The sequence below is a fragment of the Sabethes cyaneus genome, chromosome 3 (genome assembly GCF_943734655.1).
Source record: "Sabethes cyaneus chromosome 3, idSabCyanKW18_F2, whole genome shotgun sequence".
NCBI classification, from domain to species: domain Eukaryota; kingdom Metazoa; phylum Arthropoda; class Insecta; order Diptera; family Culicidae; genus Sabethes; species Sabethes cyaneus.
Genome location: NC_071355.1, coordinates 140735607 through 140759126, shown reverse-complemented (window position 1 = coordinate 140759126; position 23520 = coordinate 140735607). Strand labels below are relative to the sequence as shown.

At 41.4% G+C, this 23520-nt stretch overlaps 4 protein-coding genes across 5 annotated transcripts in view; 2 read left to right on the top strand and 2 right to left on the bottom strand.

Moving 5' to 3' along the window:
• The first annotated feature begins 6572 nt into the window (after positions 1-6572).
• LOC128744491 (RUS family member 1) lies at positions 6573-9441 on the top strand. The gene is made up of 5 exons (XM_053841539.1): positions 6573-6818; positions 6881-7063; positions 7126-7264; positions 7323-7634; positions 7695-9441. Exons 1-5 carry the CDS (start codon positions 6752-6754, stop codon positions 8245-8247), a joined length of 1254 nt encoding a protein of 417 aa, XP_053697514.1. The 5' UTR covers positions 6573-6751; the 3' UTR covers positions 8248-9441.
• Positions 9263-10428, bottom strand: LOC128744492 (RWD domain-containing protein 4). The gene is made up of 3 exons (XM_053841540.1): positions 10150-10428; positions 9988-10097; positions 9263-9932 (listed from the first exon to the last, which is right to left on the bottom strand). The coding sequence occupies exons 1-3, from the start codon at positions 10255-10257 to the stop codon at positions 9530-9532; spliced, it is 621 nt and encodes a 206-aa protein (XP_053697515.1). The 5' UTR covers positions 10258-10428; the 3' UTR covers positions 9263-9529.
• A 610-nt stretch (positions 10429-11038) lies between these two features.
• LOC128744493 (probable DNA replication complex GINS protein PSF2) lies at positions 11039-11820 on the top strand. Its single transcript, XM_053841541.1, has 2 exons — positions 11039-11396; positions 11453-11820. The coding sequence occupies exons 1-2, from the start codon at positions 11152-11154 to the stop codon at positions 11814-11816; spliced, it is 609 nt and encodes a 202-aa protein (XP_053697516.1). The 5' UTR covers positions 11039-11151; the 3' UTR covers positions 11817-11820.
• A 5378-nt stretch (positions 11821-17198) lies between these two features.
• LOC128739197 (TNF receptor-associated factor 4) overlaps positions 17199-23520 on the bottom strand; it is a 90956-nt gene continuing 84634 nt past the window's right edge. For both annotated transcript variants that reach the window (XM_053834633.1, XM_053834632.1), the window contains 2 exons: positions 19822-19926; positions 17199-19062 (listed from right to left, as the gene is read on the bottom strand). In XM_053834633.1, the coding sequence (XP_053690608.1) occupies positions 17971-19062; positions 19822-19926 (1197 nt within the window). In that variant the 3' untranslated portion in view covers positions 17199-17970. The remainder of the gene's footprint in view (positions 19063-19821; positions 19927-23520) is intronic.

The window sequence follows — 23520 nt, the reverse complement described above, 5'->3', positions numbered from 1 at the left end:
TTGCCTCACGTAATTCCTGTCACAATAATATACGAACTCCAGTTGAGCTGGATATCGCCGCTAGTGACCTGCAATGTAGGATCACAGACGCGTATAACACAAACTGTCCCGTAAACACGCTCCAATGGCTCCATGGTAAATTTACGGGGGATCCATCCGGAACTGCACATCGAGTCTCTTCCGCGGCAAATCTTGTAAAAATCTTTTGCTCTCAATGTAACAAGTAGTCTAGGAGCATGCTACATTCTGAGCAAAGTGCGGAGGAGGACCCCAATCCTCGGCGTAACGCGATCCGTGCCTAGGGATGAATGCTTGGGGGGGGGGGTCTAATAAAGTTTCTCAAAGTCGAACGGAGCCTGCATGCTACCAGAGCACCCTGTGCAGTATATTGCTCCCTCTGTTCCAAGCTGGTAAAGAACCGTTGATTTTCTCCCCAGCAGAGTACAACCATCGCCATTGAAAACTAATTGGAGTTCCTTTAGGGATCATCTGATTGCCTCACGTAATTCCTGTCACAATAATATACGAACTCCAGTTGAGCTGGATATCGCCGCTAGTGACCTGCAATGTAGGATCCCAGACGCGTATAACACAAACTGTCCCGTAAACACGCGAACAGTTTGCCGTGATGTGCCCTGGTGGAATGAGACGCTTAGCAATCTCCGTCGGAAGGCAAGGCGTCTGTTCAACAGGGCCAAAATCACGTCTAACTGGGAAGACTACAGAGCTTCCCTCACCAAATACAACGCTGAGCTACGCAAAGCCAAAAGGAAATCACGAGTCAAATTTTGCGAAAGCATTCAAACTCTGCCAGAGGCTACGCGTCTGCAGAAAGCGATGTCCAAGGACCATTGCAATGGTCTAGGGCAATTGAAAAAAGAGGATGGGAGTCTCACTGTTACCACCAGGGAAACTCTGGAAGTTCTGATGAACACGCACTTCCCTGGTTCGACAGTGACCACTGGGCAAAACATAGACGGGCATCAGTGGAATGGGTCATTACACAATGTGCCAAATGATTCGGTTCTACTTGCACGCCGATTGTTTACGGAGGCCTCGATCAATTGGGCACTCAGCTCTTTTGAACCAATGAAATCTCCAGGTCCGGATGGTATTCTACCCATTTTCTTACAAAAAACGGACGGTGTTATAATGTCCGAGCTCATCAACCTCTTTCGAGCCATTTTCACTTTGGGGTATATCCCAGAGAATTGGCGGAAAGTAAGGGTGGTGTTCATACCTAAGGCTGGCAAAAAAGACAAAACCATGCCTAAGGCTTTCAGACCGATAAGTCTGACTTCAACGCTTCTTAAGCTGATGGAGAAAATCACGGATAACTATATCCGCAATGAGTTTTTAAAAAACTCTCCGTTACATGTAAATCAACATGCATACCAACACGGTAAATCTACGGAAACCGCACTGCACTGCTTAGTGACGTTAATTGAGAAATCGCTCAAATATCAAGAGACGGCACTTTGTGCTTTTTTTGATATTGAAGGCGCTTTCGATAACACGTCCTTTGCGTCAATTAATACGGCTCTCTGTCAAAAGAGAATCGACCACACTACAATGAGCTGGATTCAAGCAATGCTCTCGAGCAGACAAATTACAGCATCATTGGGAGATACGTCGGTCACGATTTCGGTGATCAAAGGATGTCCACAGGGAGGAGTTCTCTCCCCCCTGCTCTGGTCACTGGTGGCCGACGCACTCCTTCACAAGCTGTCACAGCTTGGTTATGAGACCATTGCTTACGCCGACGACGTTGTACTTATCGTCAGAGGAAAGTTTGACGCAGTACTGTCAAGTCGCTTGCAAGGAGCTCTAAACACCACCATGTTATGGTGCTCACAAGAGGGACTTAATGTAAATCCCACCAAAACAGTCGTTATACCATTCACTAGGCGAAGGAAACATACCATTGCTCCGCCTATACTGAATGGTGTCAGACTGGGCTTCAGTAATGAAGTCAAACACCTCGGAATGATTCTCGATAAAAAACTGAACTGGGCTGCCCACCTAGATTATGCTGTTAAGAAAGCAACTTCGGCTATCTGGGCATGCAGGTCACTGTTTGGCAAAACCTGGGGATTGAAACCTCAACTAGCCTTCTGGTCATATACTACTATTGCACGGCCTAGGATAACCTATGCTGCAGTCGTATGGTGGCCAAAGGTGAACGAGGTAACAGCCCAAGCCAAACTAAACAAAGTTCAGCGCCTGGCCTGTCTTACAGTTACCAGTGCCATGCGTACAACACCTACTGCAGCCATGGTGGCAATGCTATGCTTACTGCCTTTGCATCTTCATGTGAAGAAGGAAGCAGAGCTCGGCGCACTACGGTTGCAAAGGAGTAAAACCATACTCGAAGGTGACCAAATCGGTCATCTTCGCATACTTCGGGAATTCAATCTGACACCCTTAGTAACTTCAGTCTCTGACTGCATGGAAGCCAGGCCCAATATGGACGTTCCATATGAGGTGATTGAAACAGATCGCTCAATGTGGAATAATGGAGGGCCAGATCTTCCATCTGGAACTATCTGTTTTTTTACAGATGGTTCAAAAATGGGGGCCTGCACAGGCTCCGGAGTCTACGGACCCGGCATCAGGGAAACTATCTCATTAGGAAAGTGGCTCACCGTTTTTCAAGCAGAAGTATATGCCATATACATCTCTGCGACAATATGCTTGAAACGAAAGTACAGGCATGCGAAAATCGGTATCTTCACGGCCAGCCAAGCAGCACTACTGGCTCTCAAGTCCGCCAAATGCGTGTCCAAATTAGTTTGGGAGTGCAGCACAGCATTGAGGGAACTCTCCCGCCAAAACAAAGTTTTATTACTTTGGGTGCCCGGTCACTGCGGAATCGAGGGTAATGAATTTGCTGACAACCTAGCAAGACAAGGATCAGCTCAGCAATTTATTGGTCCTGAACCGTTTCTGGGCACCTCCACATCCGCCGTGAAAGGCGAACTGATGACATGGGAAAAGCTAGAAATAGCATCCCGTTGGAATCAAACACAGGGTTGTAGACAAGCTAAACAGTTTATCTACCCAAACCCTGCAGTAGCTAAAAACTACTCCATTTAACTCGTAGTGAACTACGCACGATCACGGGACTCCTAACAGGACACAGCCCCGCTCTTTATCATTTAAAGAATATCGGCAAGGTATCATCTGACACCTGCCGCTTTTGTAACTCTGAACCTGAAAGTTCAGCGCATCTGCTCTGCTATTGCGGAGCTCTTGCATTATCAAGGCACAACTTCTTAGGAAGTTTCCTTCTTACTCCATATCAGGTATGGAGCCTAAATCCCAAAACGGTCATTGGCTTTATAAACCATGTAGTACCGAATTGGGGCACAGGATTACAACTATTCAGCTCAACTCCATCAATGGGTATGAGCGATCCGTAAACTGTGTACAGCAATCGGGGCCTGCCACAAAAGACGATCATTAAGACTGTCGCAGTGGCCTTTTAACCCAATGCCCTTCTGGCATACAAAAAAAAAATGCTTATTGGTTACCTGGGTAATCAAGCAAATGGAACCAAATTTAGCATGTGGGTGTTTTTGCAGGCAATTTTTTTTTCTATGGTGAATTGAGACCCGTTCCCTCTTTAGGATAGGAATTATGACTTCTCTTCCCTTTAAGAGGGGGGTGCTTCCATACAAATGAAATACAAATTTCCTCATAACTCCAGAACTAATCAAGCACGGCGTCCGGTCTACTGGTGGAACGAGTCACTCAATGCATTACCGCAATGCAAGTACCGAGACTAGAGAGGAAAGAAGAAGTGACCTCCGCGTTGTCAAGGCCGCACTGAAATACGCGATTAAGCAGAGCAAAGCAAACTCCTTTAAGGAGCTTTGTAGAGCAGTCGATTCCAACTCCTGGGGCGATGCATACCGAATAGTGATGGCAAGGGTCAGGGGCCCAGCAATGCCAGCCGAAGGATGCCCAGATAAGCTAAAAATGATAATTAAAGGACTCTTCCCGGAGCACGAGCCAACGTCCTGGCCCCCTACCCCTTACCGGGTGCTAGAGGATGAGAACGCTGACGAGAGAAGAGTCTCCAATGACGAACTTGTTTCAATCGCGAAAGACCTGAAGATGAAGAAGGCGCCGGGCCCGGATTGGATTCCCAATGCAGCTCTTAAGGAGGCAATCCATGCATTTCCACATGTTCCGCACGGTGATGCCAAACTGCCTAAACGAGGGACACTTTCCAGACAAGTGGAAAATCCAGAAGTTGGTACTGTTGCCAAAACCAGGAAAACCGCCGGGGGATCCAGCATCATATCGACCAATCTGCCTGCTGGACACACTGGGAAAGCTGCTAGAAAGGATTATCCTGAACAGGCTATCCATATATACGAAGGGCGATTACGGACTGACACAAAGGCAGTTTGGGTTCCGGAAGGGAAGGTCCACACTAGATGCGATCCGGACTGTCGTCGAGACAGCACAGAAGACGTCCAAGCAGAAACGTAGAGGAAACCGCTACTGCGCAGTGGTCACTATCGACGTTAAGAATGCATTCAACATCGCCAGCTGGGAAGCCATCGCAGCAGCGCTCCATAGAATGAGAGTCCTCGACTATCTATGTCGCGTTCTGAAGAGCTACTTCACGAATCGGGTGCTAGTATACCGGACGAACCTCGGAAAGGAAACGGCGGGCGTTCCACAAGGCTCAATACTCGGTCCATCTCTCTGGAACAGTATGTACGACGGCGTGCTAACTCTAGACCTACCAACGGGAGTGGAAATCGTCGGCTTCGCGGACGACATCGTGATAACAGTTACATGCGAATCGCTAGAGGAAGTGGAGGCGTTGGCGGCTGAGTTAATCTGCAGGGTGGAGAGTTGGATGCAGAACACGAAACTGCAAATAGCGCACCATAAAACGGAGGTACTACTGATGAGTAATCGGAGAGCAGTTCAACACGTGGGGAATGGGGATTACCGTAGGCGAACATACCATAACCTCAAAACGCGAGGTGAAGCACCTGGGCGTGATGATCGACAATCAGCTAAAATTCAACGGTCATGTTGACTACGCATGCGAAAAGGCAGCGAAAGCCATCAGTGCACTCTCTAGGATTATGCCGAATAACTTTGGACCAAGCAGTAGCAAGAGGCGCTTCTTCGCCAGTGTATCATCGTCGATACTGCGGTATAGCGGACCAGCCTGGATTACAGCGCTCCAAACCCAGCGCAACAGAGCGAAGCTGAGAAGTACGGCCCGACTAATGGCCATTCGAGTTGTGAGCGCGTACAGGACTATCTTATCGGAAGCTGTGTGCGTAATCGCTGGGATGATTCCCATCGACATCACCCTGATGGAGGACTACGAGTGCTATAGGCAAAAGGAGGTCAGAGGAATCAGAAAGCTGATGAGAGCAGAATCATTGGCTAAGTGGCAACAGGAGTGGAATACGGCACAGAAAGGTAGATGGACCCTCAGGCTCATATCGACTCTCTCGGTTTGGGTGAATAGGAAGCACGGGGAGGTGAACTTTTACCTAACGCAGTTCCTGTCTGGTCATGGTTGCTTCAGGCAATACTTTGCTGGGAATTCCCCTTTACCGAGAACCATTTGAAAGTTGCTCTCTTCACTCCTACATGAGAAAGAGATAGCAACACACCATGTCCTTGGTTTTAACCTGTGCTTCAAACTGAATGCTGTCAGTTTAACCGAAATGCAATCTCGGTTAATTTATGAACACTTTGACAGCACTTCGGTTAAAACTGAGTGCTAATCGACCTGTGCCAGGTTAATTTATGAATTCGCTATAAGATCATTAGAATCGGTCCAGCAATTTCTGATAGCGAATTCATAAATTAACCTGGGTTCGTGCTAACTCGAACCCGAAATTTATGAACGATACGGGCAGTTTGACAGATAGACTCGTAAACCGTAATGCTAGACAGTTTTAACCTGCGCTTCAAACTGAATGCTGTCAGTTTAACAGAGATGCAATCTCGGCAAGCCCATGGCAGACAACTATGTTCTCGCCGCCAACATCTCGTGTGTGCGAAAGTGAGATAGCAATTCAGCACTGCGTTTCACTCAACTGCCAGCAGTCTGATTTGGGCCCGCTGTCAAATTTTGAGCCCCGGACATGCTGTCGCTGACGTTTACTGCAGCTCGATATAGAGATGTCGATGGGGTGAATCTCGGTTAATTTATGAACGCTTTGACAGCACTTCGATTAAAACTGAGTGCTAATCGACCTGAGCCAGGTTAATTTATGAATTCGCTAACAGGTTTTATGGGTCAATCTGTCAAACTGCCCGTATTGTTAATAAATTTCGGGTTCGAGTTAGCACGAACCCAGGTTAATTTATGAATTCGAAGATTCGAGAAATTTATAAATAAAAAAATAAATAAATAAATAAAAATAATAAAAATATCGAGGGGTCCCAAATTTATCGTTTTATTATCCGTTATTATTTTGCTAATATCTGTTAAACTGACAACCCTGATTGACAGCACCGACAGCACCAGCAGCACGCAGTTTGTTTACTCAGTTGTCATAACAAAAATTAGCACAAATTCGTCAATAAACGACCACTGAAGGAAACTCAGCCAGGAAAAAAGTTATATTTTATATACACAGCTCATTTTCCAGTTTTATCTCATTTCCAAATGTTTTTCGCCAATTTCTTGAATTAATGGTGCTACTTATTTTAACACGCGAGTAAAGAACTATTGTATTTTTCGTAGTATAAATTCAATACAATGAAAGTACACTTTCGTGAACAGTATGGTTCGACCGGAGAGGAAATTCTCTACGTTACACCAGACAGTAAGCAGTGTCATATATAAAGTTTTAAATTGTGTCTAAATGATATGTTTTTGCACTTGCAGATCAGAACTCAGTTGTCCGAGTGAACGTAAAAGGAGAGAAACCGAAACTACGCAAACGGTTGAGTTTAAAGCGATTCTTCCAGAACCTGTTTCTTCCGGCTGGGTATCCTGACAGTGTTAGCAGTGACTATTTGGATTATCAAAAGTGGGACACGTTACAAGCTTTCTGCAGCACAATCAGCGGTAGGTATCATTAGCATAACAATATTTAATATGTTTTTACGAACTTCTGTGTGCTTGTGCAGGGACACTGACTACGCACTCTATTCTCAGGGGTGTTGGAGTTGGCAGTGACGCAGCAAATGCTCTTTCGGCCACCGTCACCTGGGTGTTGAAAGACGGCATGGGACACTTTGGACGAATTTTATTCGCGTGGTGGAAAGGGTAAGCTGAGCTATGGTTATTTTTATTCGACTTATAAAACTTTGTGCGCCCGTTGCAGTACGGAACTTGACATCGATTCGAAAAAATGGCGCATAAGAGCAGACATACTAAATGACATTGCAATGTCCATCGACTTGTTCGTTCTACCGGCCTATCCGAAAGCCGCTACTATGATTCTCTGTGCAACAACCACAATGAAAGCGATTGTAGGAGTGGCTGGAGGCGCAACTCGATCGGCTCTTACTCAGCATCATGCTATTCGTGGAAACCTAGCGGATGTGGCTTCCAAGGATAGTGCCCAGGAAACATGTGTTAATTTGATTGCATCATTTGTGGGACTTTTTCTACTGACTCACGTACAGGATCAGAGGTAAATCGTAAATATCAATTTGGTGTTGCGAACAACAATCGAAAAGTCTCTATTTTGCAGAATCCTTTATGGACTATTTTTGTTTGTAACTTTGTTACACGTCTACGCTAATATTAAGGCCGTGAAAGCAGTATGTTTGCGTATTTTTAATGAAGCTCGATATCTTATCACGCTAGAGGAATATTTTAAGTCCGGCTCAATGCTTTCGCCGGAACAAGTGAACAAACTGGAACGAGTTACCATTGGTCAAACGGTTTCGCTTACTGCACATGTAAAAATAGGCTGCTCGGCTCGAGATTTGGCACAATATTATCGCAACTGTTACGATTTAGAAAACGTGATTGCCTGTTTCGATTCTAGGGAAAAGTTTCTCGTTTCGGAAACTCGCAATTACGTTGGTGTGTATTTGCACATTTCCGTAAAACCATTGGACATTATCAAATCATACTTTTATGTGGCTTCCTATCTGCAAGATAAAAGTCAGCTACGGGATCGATATTGGGAAATTCAAAACAAATGGAATGAATTTCTCAATCTAGCCCAATGCGAGGGTTGGAACATGCAAGCTCATCTGCTCAAAACAGATGAGTATCGGTTGGACTGGCGAATATAAAATAATAGTAAAGATGGTTGCGGCACCTACATGGAAGAAATTATATAAACCGAAAATGAGCAATTAGGGCAATTTTAAAACTTCCAAATTTTAACCAGTCGAAATATGCGATCGATTTTTAGGGTGCCAAAGAAGCAATCTAGTCTCAATTACTGTGTAAAGAAATAATAACTACAAACATTTTGGACCAAAACAAAAAAAAAACAAACAGTTCAAATTGATTTGACAAGTGCTGTATGAAAGTTAGTTCTTAATCGAAACATCGAAAACACATAATATGGCATGTGTTGGTTGCTGCATTCGCAGACTGTGCTGCATCCATGTCAATTTATGACATGATAAATAATTTATCCTAGGAAATAACACCTTCGCAATCGGAAAATTGCAGCGTTACCAACTCTAGTATAAACACTATAGTAACTATTTTTCTACACATTCCAATTTAGTTAGATTAATGCTTTAGAACAGCAATATTCTAGAAATTACATTACACTGAAAGCAATGGTACCTACATAATTTCTTGTGTAAAATTTACCGCTAATTAGCTGGTATATGAGAGCAGCTATACTATCGTTCTTGTCAAGTTACTATTACTACTGATTTTAATTAAAGAATGTAGGAAAAATCACCTCTGTTGTCTCTGGATAGGCTATCGGCTAAAATTCACAGAAATAGCCAACAACTAGCTTATGATATCATTTTGCCTTCTAGCCATACCGAGAAAACTAAATGCATGCATGCGCTAAGTAACTTGTTTTGCGCTTTTCAAACATTTCACACGCATCTCTTAATATTTTCTAAATCAAACCATATGAGAAACCAAAAGTGTAGTCATATCACGTCGGCCATCGTTTATCAGTTGGCAAACCGTGTAGTAGACAGTAACCAAATAGTACTGACAAAAAAAAACAATTAATAGGCAGTTTGAATTTTCCGTATGAAACTTAGTATGCTGTTGATACAAAAAAGTCGATAAAGACGGTTTTAAATGACGATTTTCTATCTTAATTAGAAGTGCACAATCACACGAATTACATCAATTTTTAGATGATTAGTCCATATCTATTAGAATAAAATGCTTTTATGATAGTATGCGTGATACTGTTTTATGTATTTGATGCTTGGTTTTGTACCTAGCATTTGTTTTATAATAGATATTTCCTGAGTCGCTTATAATATAGTACTTTGATTAATGAAACCGAAACGAAAAAAGTAAATTTTCTATTTATTCGTTCTTCCTTTTCCGTGGAACAGAACATTTTCGAATTATTTTTTGCTTCACCTATTCTTTTCCGCCGGTCTGTGACAAATGTTTCACAATATCCACCCAATCCCAGCCTCTGGGTCTATTTCCCTTGTTATCCACTCGATCCCATTGCTTTCGTTTTTGCGCCTTGGTCAATTGTTCTTTTTTCTGACCTCCTCCTCCTCCTCCTCCACCTCCACCAACACCAATATTAGATGACTTCCGGTCAGCATCACCATCGCCATCCGAGTGGTCTTCTCCTTGCTGGTTTGTTTCAATAATCTGCTGTTCGGTGCCACTGTTGAAGTTCTCATCTACCAGCAGCTCATCGAGTTTATCCTTAAGGCACTCGAATAGTGTGTACGTCATTCCACAGCCGAGCCACTGGTTTCCTTCCGTCGTAAGAATATCAATTACTTTATCCTTGGCCGTGCGCGATCTAGAAGAAGAATCTTCAAAAAGGGCACAGATTTCAATCATTACATTCAACTTACATGTTTCTATTGTAGAAAGTATCCATATTGATGCTAGGCAGATCATTGGGATACGTTTCATGCCAACAGATTTCCAACAGAAACGACTTAGTGCCTTCTTCCTCACCGTACTGAAATAACACAGTAAATAATGGTTTCCTAATTACAGCTACCCATATTTACCTTATACTGATAAGTTTCGGCATTTATCTGCTTGAAACAGTTGTCTCCTTCGTATATAGAAATGAGTGCTTCCCTTTCCTCAATCTGCAGTTCTTTTAACTCGGCCATCTTGCAGAAGGAAACTATTCTTTGAAGTGTGCACAACTTTTGTGAATCTGTTCGACTAGTTTACGTTTTCAACAATTCATTGTAAACCAAAATCCATAATTGTATCACACGAGTATGGGGAGAAAAATGTTACAAAACCGTACCTTGAGAAGCATGCCACACATTTTTGTTTACGTTTCCAGCATATATCGATTCCGATTGAAGTCGACAAAGCGCATCCAAGAATGACACACCATATTTTGACAGATTGAACGAGATATTCGAGATGCTAGCTGATTCAAATCAGGCCTCCAAGGGGTTTCCAACAGCAATGATTACTACGAACCTTTGAAAAAAGTTACTTTTGATTACTTTACTGATTACTTCTGATTACCATCAGTAATCAATCTCTTGTGATTACTAAAAATCAAGCATGATTATCAATGATTACTTACGATTACTGATTACCATTGATTACTGGATTGAAGATAGAACTAACAAAAGGGCGAATGTCGCAAGCGTAAACAAACCGAGTAAGAGTTGATTTTCCTATGCTGGCCCAGCAAAACATAACTCTCACTTGTTTTGTTTACACTTGCGACATTCGCCCTTTTGTTAATTCTAATTCGTAAAAGATTACAAAAGTAATCTCCTGTTACTACGCACTTATACGCCGTACTGGAAACCCCTTGGCAATCTCTAATGGAATGAAATTATTTGTATCAGTGTCAGTGCTCAGTGTTTCAATAATTCATTTGCATAATGTCAATAATTGTCAAAGTCGATGTCGATTGTCAGTTTCAGTATATATGTTGTTGATCCAAATAGTGAAGCGGTGTAAAGTGATGTTACATGTCCGTTATTAATATAAATAGTAAAATAGTTTAAATGCGGTACAGCTAATAGTTAGAAAAAATGGAGCCTGATGAGTTAGAATTTATCGGTGAAAATTTCACAATAGGTGTTGTTCCAAACTTTAATCATGATCCGATTTACTTGATTTCTGGCGCGATTGGTCCATTCAAGGGAGGCCATCCGTTGCATATACCACTATGGTTAGCTATTCACTTGAGGCAGCAGCAGAAATGTCGTATTGTGCCACCTGAATGGATGGACTCGCGGTTGCTTGAGGATATAAAGGAGGAAGAGAAACGCACAAGGCAGGTACTTAAACAAGATGTTTTGTTAGATCTAAGCTATATTTTTTTATTTGCAGACATTTCACTAAAATGCCTAGTGAACATTATATGGTCGAAGCGAAATTGGTGCTGAACACAGCACCGGAAGATGTACCCCAGTCTGATGAAATTAAAACATTGATCAAAGATATTTGGGACATCCGATGTGCCAAGTTACGCACAACTACCGATATGTTCTTGAAAGGTGAAGGTGAAACGGTCAAGCTAGATAATGTAACACTCGTTGAGTTACATACAATACGACCTTTTCTTACTCATGCCATGGATCTTCTATCAAGGATACAGGAATCCAAGAAAGCAGCTGGAGCGAACTTATCCCTTCCAAATCAATCAATTATGACCAACAGCATGAGTGGTTGGAATTCGAGAAATACACAGTAACTAATTACCAATTGTACCAATGTGTAGTTACCTATTTTATTGCGTACGCAATAATAATGTATCACAATGTCAGAGTTGAACTACGTCACAAATTTTTGGTACGTGAAAAGGAACCTATTGTTACTATAATGCTTAAACAACTAAGTGAAATTGATGGATTTGACAAAATCTAAAAGAAGGCCTGCATAAATTTCGGAATCTACATTCTTAGATCTGAAATACAGAATCAATTCTAGTGTACCTATATGAAATCAAAATCCGCTGTGTTCAAGCTTCCAGTGTCACTGAGTTAGATTTGGTAGATCTCTCGAGTGGGTAATCCGAAATACCTAAGTCCTAGCCTCACAGTTCACAGATGACTATTACATTGCTGATTGTGGAATGTTTTTCCATTGGGTCCATCATTTGACCATATATATTGGCACATTATTAGCTGCTAGGATGGGTTGAGACCCCTCACTCCTGTGGTAGTGGGATAAGGACTCTCTACAGAGACTATAGATTACAGAGGCGCCGAGACACTCAAAAGCTGCCAAATTTTGAACGAAAGCGGAGAGTTACCTTTATTTATAATGGTACGTTTTGTTTCAAAATTTAGCGGATTTTGAGTGTCTTGGCGCCTCTATAATCTATAGTCTCTGTAGGACTCTCAAACAAATAAAACAGATATTTTTGCGTAACTCAAAAACTAATCGTACTCGAGAAAGTTTAGACTCTTCCATAAAACATTAGTCAATAAAGCTACTACAAATATTTTATCAAGTTTTTGTCCTTCCAGTGTTGGGCAACTGAACGGAAAGTGAATTTTTTAATCGAGCAAAACTAACGTACGCAGCATTCTGGAATATGGTGTGCTTGTATGGGCACCCTACCATGCTGTCCATATCAGCCAGATTGAACGAATCCATCGTCACTTCAATCGATATGCTCTGCGAATGCTACCCTGGGATGATCCAGTTCGTCTGCCTCCGTACGTTGCAACGCTTGTTTATCTAGGGTATGTTGCTGCTTCGTCGTAATTGCCTATTCCCGTTCTATCCAACATAATACACAAATTATTAAAAATATCAGCGATTTTTATGACACACAATGCAAAATTAGTTATTCGCTATAATTATAATATTTTAGTTTGTTGTCTATCATACGCGATCAATCAAAGCGAGCTGAGATTTATTTAAATGCCATTTTTCATTGAAGAATTCCTAGCAGCCAAATTTCCTACGTTTTTTCGTGCGACGAAGAAGAAAATGTCGACTAATCGTGTCAATTTCCGTCATTCATAAAATAAAAATAACTCACGCAACTCATTGTCGTTATTCTGCAGTCGGGAAAACTTGCATGACCTGCAAAAATTTTGCAGAGTAACATTTGTGATGCCATCCTACACAAATACATGCGCGCTAGCTTTGTAAACATTATTGTGATTTTTAGTTCGGATAAAATGCTTTAATAATCGCTTTTTAGTGAATTCAAAAGGCACGGATCGGAAGGTAAGTGTGTTCGAGTCAAATCAGCAGCAGAACTTTTGGACTATTAATTAGATCCACCTAAGAAATTATGAAAATTAGAGTGGCTTTCCTTACTACGACGGGAATTAGAAATAAACCCTACGATCTACTGGAAAAAAATATTGATACCTGCTGCTAGGTCAATTCTCGTGAATTTAATGTTGTGTCTAATTGTTATGATTTTAATGTAACCAGAAGTACCTTTAGGGTAAAGGAGGGTCATTGAAGCAACGCTTAAGAAGTTGTGTACAGTAGACTCTCGGAAAAGTTAATCGATTGGGGAATGGGTCGATTAACTTTTCCGAAAGATTAACTTTTCCGAGTAGTCCTAAAAATCAGTGAAAATGATAAATACCAAAGCGAACAATGCATTTCGGGACATAAGGTACACATTTTTATTGCAATGGAAAGAAAAATGTAGCAAGATCTTTATGAAATAATACTTAGTTCCTTTAAGTAAGTTTAAAATAGTCGGTTACACTAGCTTACTTTTGTTTTTTCGTAGTCTGCGACTACGTTTTGATAATGTTCGCGCTTATTTTTAGTTCCTTGCTATTCCTTCTTTTGCATTTAAAATTCAATCTGTGTTGGCGCTTTTCCAGTATGTTATCAATAATCCTATGTGCCCGTATTGAGCTATTGTTGCAACTGTCCGTTACAAGAATTTAATTTAATCGCAGTTATGATGCGACTCTGTATTAAACTGTGAAAAGGCGACAATAAACCGAAAAATGAGAAATAAAGATAAAATAAAAACACACGTGGGTGGACGAACGTTTGGACAACCAATAAATTCGAACTCTCAGAAAAGTTAAGGCAAAAATTAACTTTTTAGAGCGTTGCATGGGAGCTGATATTCGCTTAACTTTTCTGAACAATTAACTTTTCAGAGAGTTAACTTTTCCGAGAGTCTACTGTACCGCAATCTTATTCAAGCTGGCGGATCCGCGGATCGAACCAAGCTATAATTGAAACTAACTTTAACCAGATTTGAAACCAGTCGTCTTCTCAGGCCTCAGCGGCTCGCCGGTAGTGATGATCCTTCGAACTACTAGGACTAGAGACTCCACAACCCCCTTATTAAGCGTGTGACGTACTACAAACACCACCAACACTGGCGGATTGAGTTATTTTTAGACATAAATTGCGCCTTTTCCTTTTCTATTATAGTCAAAGCACCGGACGAGAAGTTTATTCTAACTTGTTTACTAACCGCGACGATGAAACTATGCAGGCACTGTTACGTTGATCGTCCGTTAGTCTGGTGGCCGGTTGACTTGATGGAGGATTGCAGCACTAAAGTTATCAAAAAGATTCATTGCACCGGCATAGTCCGTAAAATTTTCAGAATCAGGATAAAGAAAACCATTGGCGTAACCAGGGGGGGGGGGGGCTAAGCCCCCCCTAGAAGACATTTAGCCCCCCCTAGAAAAATTAAGCTGGATTTTTAAAATTAAGAAAAACTATAGTTAGATAACTTTACATAATAAAAACTTGAGAGTAATTTTTATATGCATCACAACTTAAAGTTCCTATGCATCAATGTACATTTAATTTTAATATGCCAAGGAAATAAAATGGTCGAAAAAATGCGGGGGGCTTTAGCCCCCCCTAGAAACGAGCGCTAGTTCCGCCAATGAAGAAAACTATTATGGGCGGGTTTCCATGGAATGTTTCTCTGGCACATTGAATATTGATCTCATCTAGCAGCGAAATGTGCATCCCTCATAACTGAGTAAGCTGACTGACAGTAAGCGTCAATTGGATTAGACCGAACACGATCAGACGCGACGGATAGGCAATGTGATGGCCGTTCAAACCTGTTCCATGAAGTTCCATGAGTTATTTTCGATGGCTTGGGCTTCTAATCCACGACGGAAAGCTATCAGAACTTAACTGAACTTAACAAAACTTAACTGAAAATTGTCCGAGAGTGGAGCCACATTTCGCATATGACAATGACATCATATAGGGTACGGGAGGGCTTTTCCAGCACGCTACTAAGTTCGGCATACATTACCTTTTTTTGCTGCACTTTCCCAAATAAAAACTTTGCCACTATATAACAATACTGAAACGAATGTTGCACTCATAAGCTTTAATGTTTTAACTATTTTCATAAATATGTAAGTAATTTGCTAAATTTTATTCAATAAACATCAAAACCACTGTTTTCCCGCTGGCACGTATTCAGGCTGATAAAACCAGCAGCAATCGCTTACGCGTATCCGCTCTTGATGATGGTTTGGAAAACACACAATTATGATCACGTTTACTTATTCTAGCAACTAAACAGCTGTGAATATGATGTCACAGAACAATTCTACTTCTTTTCATCACGGAAGAACACAAAAATTCCCCTCTGATATGAAAATATAAATCAATTTTCATTCACTGCTGTAGATAGTTTGCTTTTAATTTCAATATAAGGTGCTTTATTTACACTACTGCCAAGATGTGATGCAGTTGCACCTGAAACTCTTTTATCGTGTTGACATAGCTACTATTTGAGTGACCACCACTTGCTTCTGGTGCTAATGTATATGAACGATTCAATGATACACTAGCGCCAGCAGCAAGCTGTTGTCACTGCATAATTAGTTATCTTCAATGAGCCGGTATCTAGGCAATACCGACACGTAAACGGCCTCTCTTTTGCTCTGTTATTGAAAAGCATCTAATCCCTGTGCAGGCTATTTCGGCCGGTCGGATTTAAAAAACACAGACACCACTATTGAAAATGGGCTCAATTTAGCCGCAGCGACTTCATCATTTCTCGCGACTATAGCTCAAATTCAGTAGCGTTTCAGTGAGACCAAAATACACGCAGATATTCAGTAAATATTATTCTATCAACTGGTATACAAGTCTTGTCTCGAATGAATGTAGTTTCAACGTAATTCCAGAAAATTGTTCAGGCTACCGCTTAATGGGCTGAAAATACCCTCCCGTACCCTACAACATATACAACTAATCGATAGTCTTAAATATCGGAATTCATTCCGCCGACGTTTTGATAGAACACTACGACATCTTAGTCGAGTCGGACGATCATTTCCCTCAATAATTACGGAAACATCAGGTGAATGCTGTCCATTAGCAATGCTGGAGAAACTCCCGCCACCGTCTGTGGGTGGTGTTATCCTCACGTTAGTAAATAGAAGACCAGACCGAGACGAAACTGTCTTCGCTGAGATTAACGTTGTCCACGGTGCTGTGAATTGGGTCGAATGTTTCAATGATGTTTGAAACCGATTCTTTCTTGGTCACCCTTTTAGTCATATAGTGTTGTAAAAGTAAAATACACGTTTACTAACATTTAGCGACTGAAGCTCCGAATGAGATGGTAATTATTCAATGATTATCACTGCCGGAAGAAATGATACCTACCATTCGATAAATTGATTATCAATATTGTATGATTTGACATCTCTCGAATATCTCTTATGGGATGAAATAAAATCTATGGTTTCTTGCAAGTGAAAATTATCCCAATTATCGCAAACGAAGACCTGTACTAGAAGAAGTTGCCAAAAAATCCAATCAGAGCTTTCTTTGGATACCTACCGAACGGTATCAAACAAACGATCAAAAGCAACCATTTGTCCGGACATTACAATGTTTTTTGTCTCAAAATAGTTAAACTTGCCTCTCAATTATCCGGTCTACATTGGAGCGTTCAGGAAAGAACGCGGAGTGGAGGAAATCAGTTTACGTGGTGCATTAAGAACCCATGGGAAAACCGTTAAAATTTAACTATTGTTGTCATCGGCACATGTATAGCAAAAGTAGAAATGTGTTTTGTTTTGTAATTATTTTGATTTCTGTATTTCACTTTGATTTGTGTTATTCTTAAATGCACATGATGGTTAAATACAGTTAAATACAAATGTCCTTAAATACTAGTTTTGTGTTGAAGTTTAATTCTAACCGCTTACAACTTGCTGTGTGTCATTACGGCAATCAGAAGTACATTTTATTCGTTAGCGAATATTATTCTAATGACTCGAAATGTTATCTTATGTTCTACAATTTAGATTTAATCAACAGAAACGAAATAAAGAAACTGGTTTTAATTCAGCTGGTCTATAGCTGCATAAAATTTTGTACACTACAAAGGAGAAAAGTAAGTTTTTCGATTATGATATGAGCTTTGCATGATGTTCGGCACGGTGCACCCAACGCAAAGCCATCCAAACAAAACTTTGGCATGATTCCAGCGGTACTTCCTGCGTTCTGTTTCGATCCTCGTTTTGATAAAAATGGGAAAGAAAGCTACGAGACAAGACGATAGATCTGAGTGTACTACATATATGCACTCGCTCTTGGTACAAATACGAATTAATAAATGAAAACAGTAAATTAACAAAACGTAATGTTATAAATTGAGATTTTCAAGCTGATTCGTTGGACTTTGCATTCGCTTTCGATTGAATGTGTACAGAGTGTTTTTGGTGCAAGCCACAAGTTGTGAGCATCTCGTTGATTTGATTAAGTTCATATTTACAACGCTTTGTATTTTGTTCCTAGACACTAGAGTTCGCTCACTATATTTACAGATAACTAATTATAGATAAATGCAGTTCCTTGTTCTCTCGTTGTTTCGATATGTTTTGCTTATACACGTATTTGTTGTTTTTCTATCGCTACACCGCCACGATCTTACTGGGATCTACTTTTACACGCAGAAATACGGTGTCTTCCCGAACGAATGGTCTGCGGTTGAGTAATTCATGTGACACGAACCGAGGAAAGCCGAAGCCAAGGGCATCTGGTTCTGTTGAAGGGCGTTGGAAATTTTCCCAGGATGGATCAGGCACGAATGATTCCGCTACACCACCTTGTCCACCGAGAGTTCCTTGCTCAAACAAAGTGAACGTTACTGAGTGTGAGAAAGGCCACTTTAGAAGGGCATCGTATTCACCAGGCAAAACTTTGATGTACACAGAGACATGTGATCCTTCCCCGGGGCCATTGCCATTGAGAAACATCGAAGCCTGAAGTTTATAGCCATACTGGCTGGTGTAGAATGGAGGCGAGACCAGCTCGAGACCATCCTTGCTCTTAGCTTCGATCATTTTTGCCGACCAATCTGTAATTTTCCACAAAAGTGTTCCCGTATAGTTTGTGCTTAGTTTAGCCATAGCATTCTTGAGCATAGTGATTTGTTGTCCCTGCCGGCCAGACAAGGCAACCATCAGTGACAGATGAGATGAGGTGTTCGATTCGAGATGAGCTTCCAGTAGATGACGCGGTCCTTTGAATCGACAACCTGCTTCCTTGAAGGTACACGGTACTGACAGGGCTTTACACTCGTCGCGTAAATGTGTTTCTAGATCAGCCCTTGCGAATGGACCAGCGTCACAGCGCTGAGGACATGGCACCGGGCAACGAGGACACGTTGCTCCATGAGCAGATAAAGTGTCAGCACTAAACTCACGACTGCAGTGCGGACACCGACGCAGTCTTTTGGCACAATCTTTGGCACGATGGATGGACATGCGACCACGAACGACGCGCGCTCCGCATTTTGACTCGCAATATATTGGCTCAGAACTGCACGTGCCAGCGTGCTCCTCCAAGCCGATACCGGTGAATTCGACGTTGCAAAACTCGCAGATGGCACGACGCAAAATGCAGGTGAACGCCAGATGATCGGTCATCATGACCCGCGGGATCTGCGAGCCACACTTGTTGGGACAGGGGATGGCATCGTGCTTGCAGGTGTTCAAATGGGCCTGGTAGCCAGAAAGAAAAAAAAATCAAACGGGTTTAATTAGTGGGCTGCGTTTTTCTTATGATGGGTTCGAAAATTATAGCGAATGGCGCAAAAATGGTAGGAAAGAAAGTCAGAAAAATACAAGCGTAACTGTGCTGTGCATCTCGCGCTGGTTCAGCACTTACTCATATAAGAAGCTTAACGGTTTGCTCAGTCTACGGCTCCATCAGCGGGGATTGCTGAGAAAAGATTTTAGATTTAACCTAATTCTAGTTGCCATGGGCCTTCACTTTATGGCGAGTCTCCGCCAGGTAAATTGCATTTAAGCGACAAAGCGCCTGTTAAACCTGCTGTGCTTCTTGCTCTACAGTGCAAGATAGATTTAAATAAAACTCTCAAAAAAAAGCAAGTTGTAACTATTATTGCAAAGTCGGCTTCGAGTGGGCATAACCAGTTCTGAGCGTGGTTGTTCATTTTTCAGTGAGCAATTGTGGGTGTGAGATACGCAGTGAGCTAACGATACTCAAATAAAAGGCAACCTGTGCGCCATTGCCGCAGAAAAATAAACATTTTCTAGTACAAACAACTACATTCAGAGATTTAACCGATGGAATAACTGTTTGTAGCACAAAAGTAACATTTAAAAGCTCTAGAGTGCAAGGTTATTTAGTTGTTCTGACTTTCTGTTAAAATAGATTTAAAAAAACAGCAGGAAAAAACATAAATCGAATTTTATGCTTTAATAAATACGAAGCATAGAAAAAGTCAGTATAGTCACCTTCAGCTTGCGTAATTCGTCGGACCATTTACAGCCCTGCTTATGATGGATGCAAAACACCAACGAGCCCATAATTGCCTTTTCTGACTCCGGGTCCGGATAAATCTGAAAAATAAAAGAAAAGTTGTGGTTTTAGAGATTGACTCACAGCAGTACGGAATTGCTTATTTTCTGTTTGACTACATTATTATCTATAATATATATTTTGATAAGAAATTAATAAAACCGTGTCGGATGTGCCATATGTGCAATTTTAAATTTCGCGGAATAAAAAATACTTAAATAATTTTTTTTTTTATTAACGACCCTTTAAACAGGTTTATTCATTCAGGTCCGGAAAAAATTGAACAATCTAATCTAATCTAATTATTCATTTGAAAGATTTTACTGGGTAAAAAAATTATTCCAGAATTCCCACTTCATTAGAAAATAAAAGATATATAAAAGGGTTATTAGGTTAATAAACGAAAATCAAACCTAACCCATCTGCATTATAGATAACAACCGATGAGAAAGAAATATGCTACTTAGTTCGAAGAGAATGTGATTATATTTGACTTGCTTTGTTTACCCCAAAACAAATATCAGATTTGATAAGGCCGCTGCGAACTATTTTCCCACACGTAGACTTATAGGTGCCGATAGGTACCTACGCACGAAGCTAGTTTCCAGCCATGGCATCAATCAGCGGCCAACACTAGCGGCTATCAAATACCCTAGCTAAGGTGGCTAAGGTATGCACAGTGGCATGAAAAAAACATGTGGGAAAACAAGCAGTTTAATGCGTTGTCGTCAATTGCTGAACCGTTTACTTGAACAAGCTGACCTTGTTACAGTTAGCGGAGTGCTGCTCAAAGCTGCGGTATTGGAAATTTTTCTTATCAACAAACCGGGCATAAAATAGTTTTTATTTCAGTAGTTACGTAATCATTGAGTTCTTGTGTTGTCCATCCTATCCTACGGCACTAAAATCAGTTCAATCTTGCTCTTCCGTTTGACCTCAACTGCAGTTCAACAATCTGCGCACGCGGCCCAGGCACAATCCTGGTAAGCATCAGCGCACACTCTAAAGCTAAACTGAAAACAACACCGGAAATGAAGGAAACTGGCGACTGAACTGAGGAAACCTGTTTTGCCCGTTCAATCTTTTCGATCGTTCTTTTTTTCCAGTCCATTCATTCCCGATCGGTACCCCGAAATCTAAATGTGTGCCACGTTCGACGTTTATTCTAGACGCGTTCATTGATCTCATCGACCATTTGACGCGGCGGCCGCTCCAATCGCTAATCGTTAATTAATTACACGCCTTCTATTCGCCCCGTTGTTGACGAAGTGACCGATTCAGTCTAATGTTCTTGTATAAAACTATGCAGGCGGTACGTTTGAGGGCGTTCATTGATTTTTTTTGTTTAAATGAAGCGCCCAACATTTCTGGAATGGACTATGAAACGGATTTACATTAAAGTTGGTAAATAGGAAACAAACGAAGAGTAAACAATACCCATAAATTGCCTGAAAACGGATGTTTTCAATAAATTTGGTGTTTTCTATTCTATTTCGAACCATCATAATATTTACATTAATGTGTGCTCTTCCCAGTTAGGTGCTTCCAGATTGCTTCTATTCTTTGACTATTAGTAAAAGAATAACACTACAATCAATGAGTCGGATAACATACTTATTCGTCTATTTTACACTGAATGTTATTATACCGATATGCTGATCTAATTGTTATCAGTGTAGAAAATGCTATCTGCTTGTTGACAAAAACTCAGATATACCCTAAATATACCAAAAATGTAGCACAATCTTTACATTATTGTACAGATTGTGTCGCGGCTGAAACAGCTGTATCCTGAAGGTATTTGCACTCTGATAACACCTAATTGTAAGTCTTTTACGCAGTTTCTCCGTTTCATATACGTTTCACTACCAAGGCGTGCAGTTACTGTATGCTAAATAGGCAAAGGAGAATCCGCTAAGATTTTGAAAAATATATTTAAAACGAGTCGCATGAAAATCATGTCTCTCGCTTCGATACCCGCTCGTTGGATCACCCCCTCAACAGCATGCAAAATAAGCCGTCACTTTATTTCAACCTTCGACGTGTCTCAAAGGGACTCTAGAGTGTCCCCGAGATGCGCACAAAACACATCACTCGATCCAATTAAGCCCTGATCAGTCGCGTCATTATATTCCGAAAACCTTGTTCGTGCATTATCTGCCATAGCTGGTCTCGATCAACTGTATCGTATGCTGCTTCTAAATCAGTAAAGGTATGATGCGTGAGCACACTGTCCTCCTAACATTTCTGCAATATCTGTCGGATAGTAAAAATTTGGTCGTAGTTGGGCGAACCCCCATGAAACTCGCCAACGAAGCCTTTTGTTATCGGTGACACCCGGTGTAATAGGATCTGGGAAAGTACCTTGCGGGCGGCATGGCATTCACCACCGGTATACCGTAATTGATACAGCAGTCGAGCCGATCACCCTTTGTGTAGATGGGACCACGCCTTCCATTTATTCCTCCGGAAGCTGCTCGTCCTCCTAAATCTTGAAAATAACCCATTTTAGAGCCGTTGACAGTGTTTCTCAACCTGTTTATAAACCTCTGCTACTTCGCCATTCAACCCCGTTCAAGGAGAAACGTTCCCAGATAATATGGTCTGGACCATATTATTTCTTCTATGTTTAAATGTTTTTATTGCGTGCTAAAATTTGAAAGCAAAGGCCAAGGCTCAGCGAACCCAGCATTTTCTATCGGATTCAACCAAATTCACTTTAGTTTAATCAGACCATAGAATATTCTACAATTTCTTGCGCTTTTTGGGTCCAAGTATGTGCCCAGTCTAGTGAACTTCAGTCGAGTTCCGATGCGTCCGCGAGACCAGGTACTTTTCTTAGACTCCTACCGACGAGCTGTTTCTCAACAAGCCGTTTTTGAATTGTTCTGGAACTCACTGGCAAACTCAGTACACCCCATATCCTCGATGCTGTCATGAATGGGTCAATATTAGACAATCGTCTGATGTGATCGTCATGCTTAGCTGTGGTTTTCCGGGGACTTCGAGCTATCAAACGAGATTTTGACTCACGGAGAGCACTGAAAATGTATGTTTTTGAACTACCAAAAAAAGCTGCGATCTCTCGTTGGTTTTGCCTTGCTTTGCCATTTGACAGCTAACTGCCCGCTTAGCTTTCGTGCAGTGATACATAGTTTCGGCCCATTTTGTTCGAAATTACTCCAGACATTTATGATCAAGTACTCTGTTTTAGCAGTCAATTACACTAAATGAATTAAAACACTTCGAAAAAGGACTTGCCTCAGGAATAATATGATGTAATCACAAAATCAGACAAGCCGTGGATCCACCAACTTTGGACGAGAGCTAAAAAACGGCAAAGCAGCTGAAAGGGAAGGTATCCACGCCCAACTTTTGAAAGTCGGGAGCGCACGGCTCTATTGTGCAATCCATTATACTAAAGGTATGGACTGAGGAATTACCTACGGCCTGGTTGGAAGGTCTCATATGCTTTGTTTACAAAAAGGGCCATAGACTAGAATGCAGAAATTATCGAGGCATTACTCTCCTCAATTTTGCATACAAAATTCTCTCCTGCATCCTGTTTCTCAGACTGAGGCCGTTGCAGGCAACCTTTGTTGGCGAGTACCAGTGCGGCTTTCGAGAGGGACGCT